The sequence below is a fragment of the Morone saxatilis genome, unplaced genomic scaffold (genome assembly GCF_004916995.1).
Source record: "Morone saxatilis isolate NCDOM2014 unplaced genomic scaffold, NCSU_SB_2.0 Contig2, whole genome shotgun sequence".
Taxonomy (NCBI): domain Eukaryota; kingdom Metazoa; phylum Chordata; class Actinopteri; family Moronidae; genus Morone; species Morone saxatilis.
In genome coordinates this window covers 11,659,907-11,672,909 of record NW_023339762.1, presented here as the reverse complement: position 1 = coordinate 11,672,909, position 13,003 = coordinate 11,659,907, and the positions used below count along the sequence as shown (strand labels likewise).

The 13,003-nt window shown below is 42.1% G+C and overlaps 1 protein-coding gene across 2 annotated transcripts in view; it reads right to left on the bottom strand.

The window, feature by feature from the left end:
• The window catches only part of LOC118330493 (A disintegrin and metalloproteinase with thrombospondin motifs 20), a 75,581-nt gene that overhangs the window by 32,998 nt on the left and 29,580 nt on the right, over positions 1-13,003 (bottom strand). For both annotated transcript variants that reach the window (XM_035665038.1, XM_035665039.1), the window contains 11 exons: positions 10,920-11,065; positions 10,209-10,390; positions 9,172-9,308; positions 8,687-8,804; positions 5,471-5,566; positions 2,933-3,099; positions 2,597-2,726; positions 1,769-1,895; positions 1,446-1,656; positions 982-1,146; positions 383-553 (listed from right to left, as the gene is read on the bottom strand). In XM_035665038.1, coding sequence (XP_035520931.1) covers positions 383-553; positions 982-1,146; positions 1,446-1,656; positions 1,769-1,895; positions 2,597-2,726; positions 2,933-3,099; positions 5,471-5,566; positions 8,687-8,804; positions 9,172-9,308; positions 10,209-10,390; positions 10,920-11,065 — 1,650 coding nt within the window. The remainder of the gene's footprint in view (positions 1-382; positions 554-981; positions 1,147-1,445; positions 1,657-1,768; positions 1,896-2,596; positions 2,727-2,932; positions 3,100-5,470; positions 5,567-8,686; positions 8,805-9,171; positions 9,309-10,208; positions 10,391-10,919; positions 11,066-13,003) is intronic.

Genomic DNA, 13,003 nt, shown 5'->3' with positions numbered 1-13,003 from the left:
GTGTGTGTGTGTGTGCACGCAGTATGGGTCAGGTTTAGTCTGACAGGATATGAGGGCAAAGTGAAAGCACCATGGAGGAAATGGCAGCTGGAGTCAGAGCACACTCCTCTGTAACTTGCCAGTATATCAGGTTACACACACACACAAACTTGAAATTTACCCCGTCACTCCTACACACCACATTCTCTCTGTGACCACACACACACACACACACACACATACATACATACACACACAGTAACAGATACGAGTAAAACTCCTAGACAGCAAGCCACACGTGAAACCCATTTACTCAGTCAAACACTGCATCAAGTCATCCCGCCCCAGTTTGTCTATGTCTTATCTGTGTGTGTGTGTGTGTGTGTGTGTCTGCAGGACTCACCGCTCCCCAGACGCCAACCTGCCAGGACGCACACTCTGGCATCTCGCAGCTTCCAACAGCAGGAGGTTTGCTGGACGGTTCACAGAAGTGCTCACTCAGCTTTTCCTCCCCGGCTCCCATGCTGCAGGACACTTGTCTGTGCTTCATCCCCTTCCCACAAGTCACCAGGCACTGGGTGAGAAGGGTGGTGGGGGTGGCAGGGTGTGGAGGAGGAGTACATATCAGAAACACATTTTAATACTATGCAACACAAATCAACAGCAATTTAAACTACAACCTCTAAAATGATCATAGAGTTACACTGACACCTCTCTGTCAATAAAATTGGATTATAAACTTCATTAAGGTAGGATTTGTTGCAGGATTGTTATGTTGTTGTCAAGGTGTAACCTAATAATTGAATTATATTTTATAGCAATTTGGTCCACCCCGATTTATATAGTACACCCCTGACTTTATTGTTAACCTCTATTAGTCCTGAGTTATGCTGAAGGCTAGTTTTCTTATTGGAAGTGTGTCAAAGCTTGTAGATATATGCTTCACAGTCCCCTTCTAGGGATTAACAAAGATGTGTGTAATGTGTGTGAGAGGTTCCCCACCTCACTCCACTCGCTAACCGTCCACTTCGGACATGGCTGGTCGTTGCAGGTTTCAGTGACCACCCTCTGGTATTCGTTGCACTCCCTGTCCACCAGCCGTCTACCCAGGTTATTCATACAGTAAGACTCTCTGCTACGCCTCCCGCGTCCACATGTCTTAGAGCACTATGCACAAGAATGCATTGAACATGTTAAGTTAATCACGTGTTTATCTATATTGTACTTTCTATAATAATGAAATGATTATGATTATGAAAAGATTTTTTTCATTTTTTTCTTTCCAACATACATATGCAACATACAATATACTATATGCATGGCAACATATAATTATAATGGAATATACAGTATATATTAGACATTAAATACACATTTATTTTCCAAAAAACCCTCAAATATGCCCCTAAGTGGACCCGGGTCTCAATTTTGTTTGCTTTGAAATTATATTATTCTCTTTATCCCACCTGTGACCAGGCACTGTACTGCCAGCTCTTAAGCAGACAGTCCCCATGGCAGGGCTCTCTGGTCTGAGGCTTAGCGGCATCTCCACAGACACTGGCCTCCATTCTCTCACTCTGTCTCTTCACCAGGCTGTACTTCATACACTGGACATCCAGGCTGCGATAGCCTGGGCCACATTTAGCAGAACATTCACTCTTTCCAGCAACGTGCCACCTGTGTGAGAGGAGATGCAGAAGAATGTTTGGCTGTGTCTGTTGTGTAGGAATTTGTTTTGTGTGTGTGTGTGTGTGTATGCCTTTGTGTGTCTTTGTGCATTAATGCGCACCTGACTTCACAGTCAGTGTTGCAGGGCTCAGTAACAGCAACAGGACTAGGTAAATGTTCACAGCGTTGGTCCGACACCTCAAGATGATCACTTTTACGCACGCATACTGCCTTTCGTCTTCGCTCACCTACACACACACGCACAGAGACACATGAAAAGCAGGGTTTGTATCAGACACCATCTGGCAGACAGTTCACTTGCCAAAATATTACATCTTTAACAAGTCTGACCAGCTTTCTGATAGCCAGTCCTTCGTCATACAGCCTTAGGGGTCCATGTCAGTTATAAAGTAAGACCCCACAAATACATCTCTTTACTAAATCCCACTGTGCACTCTGACCCACTTGGAGCCTGACTAACTTGCTTCTAAAGGGGAAATTTAAAGAGCTTAGTCAGGTTAAGGGCCAAGCAAAGGGGAAGGTGTTGGGCGATGTGATTGGCCGGGGTCACATTGGGGTTGCCTGGAGGGGGATTTATGGAAGGAGGGGATGAGTGAGTAGGTGTTTAAATCCAGAAGTGTGTGCAAGTGATTCATGAGAAATGCTTTTCCTAATGCGCACTGACACTTGGATCTATTCATGCAATAACATTTCATACAATTCGAGCTGTAAGACACATTATGGTTCCTATAAATTTCACTTTTTACAGATTTTTGGAGGTGAAAGCTGTGTGTCAGTTCAACCACAAGGCCCTACAGCGATAAATCTTTCTTCACAAGAACCAATAATGCAATATGTAACTTAGACTAAAAGCTTTTTAAGACTCACTGAAGCCAAAGAGAAGTTATCATGTTCTTCATGTGTGGAGATTTGGGAGCTGCGATCTTACCCTGACAGATGCGGTTGCACTCCAGCCAGGAGCCTAAAGGATCCCACACAAACTGCTCCCTGTGTTCCTCGATGGGTATGTTGAAAGAGTAACGGACATCTGGGTTGTAGAGGTTTCCCACACACAAGACCTGTGGAAACAATGGTGGGAAAGGCAAGGTCAGAAGTCTTAACAGTGCTTCTCTTATTTTGTCTTGAGATCAAGATCAGTATGTCGGTAGGTGAGAAGAAGATGTGTAGAGATCAAGGCTAAAGCAGCATGAGAGGAGGAAAAACAGAGAAAAATACAGTAAAAATATAACACAGAAATTAAAAGGATAAGGTGTCCTCCTAATACCTGCAGAATGAGCTCCTCCTCGATGCGTTCAGTGCAGTTGATGCGCTCCACTTTTGTGTCCGAGCCGCTGTATTCAATGACGGTTCCCTTGAAGGTGATTTCCCTTTTAAACATGGCCACCACAAAGTTCCCATTCAGGAGGGAGTTGGACTGGCTATCGGCTAATGCTGGAATTAGAAATGGACAGAAAAGAGAAAAAAAAAATCTGATCACGAGCCATAAACAACAAAGAGCTGTGAAATGGGAATGAGTTCAGCATAAGAGAAGGAATGTTTGGCTCCTAAAAACAAGTTTGACTTGAATTGAGGTTTAGGGAATGTTTACGAGATGTGGCATTCATCATTTCAGGCGTTTTCGAGTTGCCAACCTATTGTTCTGCAGAGCTACAGTATCGTTGCAGGGGAGGTATGTTGAAACACTGGTGGCACTAAATTGGAGTTATTTGGAGTAAGATTGTGAGACTTTTCTTAATGACTGACATTGAAATACAAACAAAGAAGCTCCACTGACTGCAAATACAAACAAATACATAAACATACACACGCAAATAAAACACAGGAACACATGGATAAACATGCAAACTTGGCAAACGAGCACATAAACCCAAAATCAACACTAACCACCTCTTTCTCTACCTCAAATACTATGGTTCCAAGAAACATGCAGTTCTGATCATGATCTGAGGGTGCATGCCGAAACGATGTATGTGATTAAGTCTCTAGACGCAACTTTGTTTACATTTAAGTCTGTACATTGCTGGATGCCAGCTAGTCTTTAGCCCAAAGACAACTGTGGGGTCTATGGGGTTTTGACAATGATCTACAGAATCTGGTTGTCATCATTGACGCTTTGCAGAACTGGAAAGAAAAATGTTCTAGCAAAAGTGCAGATACACAAGCCCACACACACTCAGTGTTTGAACACCTTAAAGTTTTCTCCTTTTTTTCCAGACGCTTCTTCTACAGCCTATCTTCCAGAAAAATCTACACATTGATTGTTGAACAGTAGAAAAAATGAGTTGATGTGACATGGTGGCAAAATATGAAGTTTTTTCCTGTATGCAAGCTGTTCTAAATCCCCTTAATGTTTTGATACAGATGGGTCAAAAGTATTTTTTAAGTGCCTTAAAAATGTGTTGAGGTTCCAGACTATTTTCAGTTCTCCCCAAAAACTTAGCATAGATTCTCCACAATCTTCCATGTGTTTATTTAGAGGCCATAGCAAATGCTCCACACCATTTCTATACTCATTTAACCATTCAATTTAATGGTTCTTTTGAAAAAGCAAGAGAACAAAGTACCAGTGAGAAACTACTGTAAGGAATTATCTTTATTTACATTATTTTTTACATTGATTGCACTCTGTGTCATTTAACCTCTTTTCTTTTCTGTTGTATTTGTAGAGTTTCTTTAGGAAACAAAGCACCGGATTTCTTGTCTGTCCTTGACAAAGCACAGATGCCCTGGCTTTGTCATCAAATACTTGCACTGGACCCTAAGTGTGCATACACCACAGCATTGTAAGTATGAAAGTCAAATATATTTATATAGCACCTTTCTAGATCAGTGCTTCACAATAAAATACAAAGAAAGACATAAAATAGAGATGGAAAAATAAATTAAACTGTCCACATTGTCAAATTCCAACAGGACAGAGATTCAAAGTAAAAGAGCCACGACTTCAAAAGCCCAGTCTGCTTTTTATGTCAAGAGTGCTGTGCTTTCTACATACTGTACCAACTGGAGTGACAAAATTGGCAGGGCGTTGCAAATACCAACCACATTTAATACAGACACCACTCACTCAACGTGCAGTTGTGGCACTCAGCAACAGCGGGAGTCAAGATTTTCACAGCAGCATGGCAACCTGACTGTGCCAGATGTGTTTTCTGACACTTAAAACATCTTGAACCTGACTTGAACCATCTGAAAATGGGCACCCGCCTTTACAACATAGGCAAAACTCCTTTTCTCTGCTTTTTTTCTCCCCCCGTCTGCAAGCACACACACAGACAGAAAACTCACGCACACACTCTGAGCCCGGTGGGTCCAGCTAACCCTATACCCCTGTATCCACTTTCCTGCGGCCTGGGCTCCACATGCCTCTAATTAGCACCTATTGCTGCCTCATTTATCTTTCTCCAGGGCTGACACTCCATTTGCTTTCCCAACCAACCCTGTTTGCCATGACCAGATGGACCAACGCCCCTCCACGTTTCCTCCATATACACTCAGTATAAATGACAGTTTCCTTTCCTTTAGGAAAACAGTTTGACAACAGTTTGGCCCATGTCTCCTTACCCTCCTTCACTAAAAGCCTGCCTCTACAGCTCAGGGTCACCAAGTCTGGTTGGTTTATGGTCATGTTAGGGGATAATGGCATTGACCCATGAGATGAGAACTGAAGGGATGTAATATATACATGTTATGAGGTTGGACTGCTTCCATTTTGGATTTATTCTCCCAAGAAAACCTGCAATTTGATACAGTGATGCTTACAACATTGTCGTACTGACACACAAACACGCAGCACACTCACCGAGGTAGTTGTCGTCTTCTGGCTTTCCAGAGTAGCTGACCTGTTTGATATCAATGTTGGTGGCTCCAGCTGGGATCCGCACCACTGTGTTGTAACCTGAAGAAGAAGAAAAGAGAGTGAGACAGAGAGCATGGAGAGTCAACCATTTTTTAAGAAGTCTCAAAAGGGAACCAAGTAGCTACAATAACAGCAGTGAGCGGTCCCACCTTGATTTCTATAATGGCTTCACTATGCTACACCAAACCTCAGTCAGGGAAGTCCGCTTCCAACCACTGGGGATTTAAATGTCACACTTGGAAAAATACAAAAAAAGGTCTAGTCCTCTCAAATAACCTGCAGGAGGCCTTGTTTTAGTCTCAGAGGCCTGACCGTGAAATGATATGTAATTATTCCCTGGACCTACCTTTGGCCTGTAATTACTACACCGGGCGTGTTGTCCCATGATAAACTAACATAGAAAACGAGTGAGCACGAAGAAGAGAGAGCACAGTCAAGAGGCGACAATGAAAATGTAGGGATGGAGACTGAACAGGATGGTAGAAAATTGAGCCAATTAGAAGAGAGAAAAAGACAGACAAAATGTTTGATGCAACCACAATTTTGTAATTTTGGGCACTAAGTAAGTCCAGTAAAATCACTGGAAGTTCAAAGAGATTACCACAGGTGTAATAATGGCTAATAACGACTGTTGCGTACAAGAGGAGACTCAATTCAATGAGAATTCAAACCAACAAGCGCTTGGTCAGGTGCCTTCTGGCTTTCCGACTGCTGACTGCTGCCTTTAAAATAAAACATAAAGTGACTGGAAAGAGAGGAAAGGGGAAAGTGATCTGATGGTTAGTCTAGCACCTTGAGCCACTCGGGGGCAGCACTTGGTTTACATATCTTCCTCACATCAGCCATGTAGATATTTTTACACATATACACAAACACACACATCCATTGAAATGTCATTACAAGCCATGTCAACCATGATGGAAAAACCTTTTACTATTTTAAGCCACACTGCACAGGTGCTACTTTACATTCATAAACATCAAAAAGGGACTACTTTGCATATTCCTTCAAAATAAAACCCAAACCTCACTGTTACTGTTTTAAGTGTCATGTCAAATTGCCTCCCTAAACACTGGGGACAGGATAAGCTCATAAAAAAACAGGGTGCATGAACTTCAGAAACCGCCAACATGGCCCCCCTCTGAGGAAACATGGTTTTCCCAAGCCGTGAGGGCCTCCGAGAATCCCCAGCTTAGCACCTGACCACACACACAATCCTCCGCCACCACAAAGTGACCCAGGAATGAAAAGTGAACGTACAATCTTAGGGAAAGAAAACACAACCATGCCGCACTTAGGAAACACTAGGGTTTACCTCAAACATGCTTCTCTCTGCCACTAGCAAGAACCAAGATGATGTATTCATAGCCTGCAGTGGAAAATTTGAGTGTCACACGCTCACCCTGATGCAAGTTGTCAGAGGATACTAAAGACTAAATTGATGGCAAACATTTTCTTGTTTTTTTAGGTACTGTGACTAGATTACTTTTATATTCTGAAACAGGAAGCATTTAACCTCCAAGTTTGTTTTTCTTGTTTCCATTTTCTGTACTCATTGCTTTAGTTTCAACTGAGGAAACCATAAAATACAGAAGTCTTTTTTATAAATCTCAGGTACTCTAGGCATTCACTGGGGTTTGAGAAGCTTTTATAGTTTTTTTTTTAGGTTTTATCCAGAGCTGTAGGCACAAGTCTTGAGACTTGGACTTGAGTGTCGAGTCACAATGAGACTTGATTTATGCAGAGATTAAACCAGACGATATTTTATTTTTTTGAGATTTTCACTGTGTCACATTAGATGATCATACAGTCTTAAATCTTTGCTGTGACTTGGCCAAAGACGCAGTGATAGACACCAACCACAGCTTGTATGATGTACATAGGCGACTGGTAAGGTGTCAGAGACTGACTTGTACCAAGAACCACATAGTCCAAAATACTTTTTTTTGGTTAGTCCTAGATACCATCACACACTATATGGAATTACATGTATCATGTAATATAGTTGGGCATTAGATCTGACTGCTTCAAGTCTTACTTTACTTGAAATCTATACTAAAACTAATATAAAGATAGGATAGACACTTAAACATACACATGTCAAATTTTTATCTGTTATAGTACTGGAAAATGACAGAAGCAGGCCTTGCACATGGGACTGTGCTCAGGACTCAGGTCTCAGTTATACAGTATAACACCATTAATACCTATAAACAGCCTAAAAGGAAAATGCTGTGTCATTTCAATGGTCAGCATGAACATGACTTCACTTTGATTTCCCCCAAAAGACTAAAGAAATTGCCCTGGCCTAACCTTTAGTCTGTCTGGTGAAGAAGGGATAGAAAAAACAAGATAAAGCTCAGGATTTACACAGAGAAAGTGAAGGAAAGAGACAATGGTAGAGACTAAGAAATGGAGACACATCAAACAAAAAAAGGACAAAAAGGGTGAAAGAAAGACAGGCCTACACCAGGGTATCCTGCCTGGGCTGCACTCCCACTCGTGTTCTCTTTTTTAAGGTCAAGTAAGATTTCCAGAGCTGAGGACAGTGCCTGGTTTGGTTCAATATAGTCCTCAAACCCTGTACCCCAGCCAAGAGAGCGCAGAGAGAAAGCAGATGGATAGAGACACTATAGCTCAGCGCCAAAGTAATGCAGAATAAACTTGACGGAGACCACACCCAGGGCTTTTATGCTAATGCTTCTGCTGTTTTGTTGCCCAGACCGAAAAAGGATTGGATGCAATCAGCAGTTGGCCCACACAACACCGCATTAAGGACAGTTCAAAGGGGTGATGTCAGATTTGTGTTTGCTATCGAAAGACCCAACAGCGCGAGCTCGCTGTGTTAATCAGTTTCTAAAGTTTTAGAAAAACATTGGTGTTCTGCAGTTTTCTAAATTTGGCTGAAGCACACATTGTTGCTGAAAATCAAGCTTAATATGTTTAAACATAACCAGACATGACATCAGCACCTAATATGAGCATAAAACATGTCAGCGTTGCAGCCACATGAAACTGAAGTCTTTCTTAGCTCTTCTATGTTTACTGCAGAGCGTAGTTCATCTGCAGAAGCTGCTGACATACAGTATGTTTAGTAGCAACACCTTGAGGAGTCAGCTATTAGTGTTCCACACGTGTAATCCGAGCAGCGGGACTCACCATACTGAGCATCGTTGAAGGTCCCTGCCAGGGTTTTACACGAGGAGTTGTCCCCGCCACACACGCCGCACTTGTCATTTCTGGCCTTTGAGTTAAGAACGTGGTCGCAGCCTGCTTGCTGAAAAGGCACAAATGAGGAGAAGATATAAATCTGTGATTTAGAGTGATGTAATGTGATACTCTGTACTTTTTGTACTAAAATTATTAGTTTAAAGCTTCTAGATGACACAGTAAACAGCAGTGTTTCACCTGGACATCATAAACTTGGCAAATGCAGGTGTTTCTGATGGTAACTCACAAACACTTCACTGAAAACTCAAGCTTTACCCTTTCCAGTAATTACAAAACATGAATCATGTACAAGTATGAGTAGGTTGATAGTATTGATTGCATGAGGATAAGTTAAGGCTAAACTGACATTGATGTTGAAGCTTGTGTGTGTGTGTGTGCATATGTTCAGTAAAAAAGTAGAACCAGACAGATACCCTGCAAAGGCCTTGAACACAGATGTCGAAAGTATCTGGCCCGCACGGCGTTCCGTCGATGACGCGGTCCTTCAGCTGATAGTAAGCCGTCGTCCCAGCAACCCGGCAGAAGAGCTTACAGCGATCCTTCATTAGTACTGGATGGAAAAAGAAAATCAATTATAAAAAAGCTGGACTGCAGCTCATTAAGTTAATGAGATTAATAAAATGAAAATCCTGAAGGCTAACACGATGAAAAGCGAGAGATGACTTGCCTGCGCTGAAAACGTAACACTTCTTGTTTTTGATCTCATACCTATTCTTTCAAAGTCAGCAGAATCTTGCTAGAATTGCCAAATTGTTATCCGTTGTTTAGAAAAATCCCTTTGTATCTGACAGTGTACTGGCTCCGGGGCTTGGCCTGTTTGCTTGTATAGCATCAATTAAATGAATGAATCACTTGCAGTAACTTAGACATAGTGGGCTATGCCAGATGGTAATCTTATGTAGCTGGGCAGGCCATCTCGGCAGGGAATGAGATACGGCTGCAAGAGGGAAACCTGCCAGGGGGTTCATATGAAAGGGCTGTGTGTTGCTTTATTGATGTTGTTGTTTAGTGTCAACTAAAGGTTTACCCCAGGCAGCTCTAGTCAGGTATGCAAAATATGACAAAGGAAAAACCACACACAGATGTGCACTGCTACTTACACATCCACCCATTCATCAAGAAGAACTTTCTATCTTATCACCTCATGCATTCAAATAGCAGCGCATTAGATTCAGGTGCAGTGGAGACAGAGACATCAAGATTTTGCGTGTCTTGGTCTCCACATCCCTCCTAAAAACAATGTGGACTCTTTGAATTGTGAATAACTGGGTGCGGATTGATGGAGAAATAAAATGGAGAAATTTAAGTGAAATGCACCAGATGTACTGTATCACTGGCTTTAAACTACATGGTGTAGTTGGATGTAAATAGTATCCATCTTTCATGTTGCAGCTCAGGTTACCGCAAGACATTCAAACTGCATGCTTTAGGATTACATTGGCGTACTCACTGCCACTGTACTTGGGGACCCAGCGGACGGAGGGAGGTAGACCGTTGATGTTGAAGTGCTTGCCGTCAAACTGAGAACACTGCTCTTCGCGGAAATCTTTCCGTCCTCTCGGACATGGCTCAGTGTTGCAAGAGCGGAACTTCATCCTGCGACCCACACAGAACTTCCCGCCATTTCTGGGCCTAGAGTAAGACCAGACACTTAGTTTCAGTTTTAAATTCAGGAGACAAGCTTTCTCTTAACTGCTGCGTAAAAGTCCAGTTTGTAACATTTAGGAGCACAGATTGGCAGAAATGGAATATAATATGCATAACTATGCTTTCGTTAGTGTATAATTGCCTGAAAATAAGAATCTTTATGTTTTTGTTACCTTAGAATGAGCATTTTATATCTACAGACACTGCAGTTTGCCTTCCATGGAGGCCACCATGTTAAACCGCCATGTTTCTACAGCTAAGCCCGAGAAGGGACAAACCAAACACTGGCTCTAGTTTTTCATGCATTTTGCTGTGACTGTAGTTTCTCCTTCGTGCTTGAAAGAGTAAACTACTAGATGCTACTAAATCCTACACACTGGACCTTTAAGATCAAGTTTAGAAAAAAAGAAATATGATACAGGTTTGTTCCTCAATTTAGCTTGACTGCTTTGTCTTATATATATTTTCAGTCATTATTAACTTAGATTGTCATAACTGTCTGATTCTTTCTTACTCAGGCTTGTTGCAGTCTCTGCTGGTGCTCCGGGTTCCTCCACCACAGGTCCTAGAGCAAACGCTGTAAGGACCCCAGGGACCCCACTCTCCATGAACTGGCTGCAGGTCCAACTCCTTGTTTACACACATCCCATGTCTGCAGTACTGCATGTGAATAGACACAAACACACATATAGATCCGGTTCAAAAACACAAGTACAACTCCTGCAGTCCTGAAGACAAACACAGGCTGTTTTGTGCACGTCTCTACTGCTGAATTAGCGCATGCATGCACAGCTGGTAGTAGTGTTCCTCTTTCTTAATCCTCTGTTACATCAAGCTATATTTTAAAAGAAACCCTAATTCAGCTTTTGTTTACCCTCACGGAAGGCGTCCAGCTCCTCCAGCTGTCTAAAGAGAAATGGGAGAGGGAGGGAGCGATATGGATACTGACAGGAATAGAGAAAGTGGAAGAGAGTAAAAGACAAGAAGTGTCAATGAGAGAAACCAGAAACTGAAATGTACAGTATGTGCCACAATACTAACCTTGATGTCAACCAAAAAATGCATCTCATCAACACAAAGTGAAAGTCTATATTGAGTTCCAGAGACAATCTGATGCCAAAATTAAAACATTACTGCTTCACAGCAATAGTTTCAGCATTAGTTTACCTAAAAATGAAAACCATTTGCTATGCCACAGACAATAGAGGAAAATCAGACTAAAATTTTTCTTCTGTCATTATTCGTCTTGGGTTGTAAATACAAAATTACATAATACAGATCTTTCATACAGTAGACCCACTTTGACATAGAAAATAAGGCGCCTTGTATCAAGCAGAGTGTACCCGCTAACCAACCTTTGCCAAGAAGTGCTAACACTGCTTTCATAAGCAAAGCACGGCAGGCCCATTTCCTTTTGTGTGTAACCAAATCCCCTTCTCAGTGACTAAGATATCGAAGGGTCCTTTTCACTGAAAGAATGCTGGACAAGACGGCGTCTGTCTGGGTACGTAGCCCGCCGTCCGGGCACACAGGCACGGGGAGCAGTGGCACCGTGATAAGGAAACTTTAGAGTTGTGATAACAAGAGGAACAAAGTTCATTACTGGTTGACATCAGGAACGTCCTTCTCCTGTTCAGCTGTCTATGTCCTCAGGTACACAGCTTTAAACCTGTAACATGACAAGGAGGATGCTCCACCTCAGTTTGTTCATTCTTACTGTTTCAGAGTTTTGTCTGTAAGGTTGATGCACAAGTTGCTACTTCCATTATCAGCTCTTTCCAGATGAGAAATTGCAATCATTTCAACTGGCTACACGCCCATTCCACTATAAGACATTCAATCCTCTAGTCTAGATTAAAAAAACTAAGAGTGCCTGCTCTGAAGAATCTTGAGAACTGAGAACAGTACCGTGTGAGACACGTTTCAGTGGATTTTCAGAACTACGCTATTAAACCAGGGAGGATATCAATCAAAGTCATCTCCTAGACAATAGCTAATCCTGCCAGTTTCTACTTTAACATGAATTCACAAATTGTAGCCATTACCTTAGGTGAACACCTGCAAAAGTGCAAAGTCATACACACAATACACAACACATGTAAACACACAGAGAATTTGGCACCGCTGCCACTACTATCCTGGCCCGTTTTGCATGCGTGTTTTACACACTTGCGGATCTAATGATGGAGTGTAAAGTCTGTGCACAATGACAGACAGGTGTTAACGGCTGCAGGGTATGGACTAAACAAGCCACAAACATTTCCATAATCCAGACCTGGTTTGAGTACTGGCCCAGACCTTTCTTCCTTTTCTTGCTCCACTGTAAATGCAAACTGAAGGCACTGATAATGTTGTGGGAGCACTAACAATGGATTTAGAGAACAATTCAAATAAAAGGCACTGAAAGGAATGTGATAAAACATCCACATGAGTGGAAATGGCTTCCACACCACAAAAAGGCAAACAGGTGTTCATACTGAGCAAAAAGAGCTTAATAATTGGAGTTCATGGAATTGTTAAAGAAACACATTTTGACTGTTTTTTGGAGATGTTTTTTAAGTTCTCCTCTGTCAAAACATATAGGTCCCCCCCCCCCCC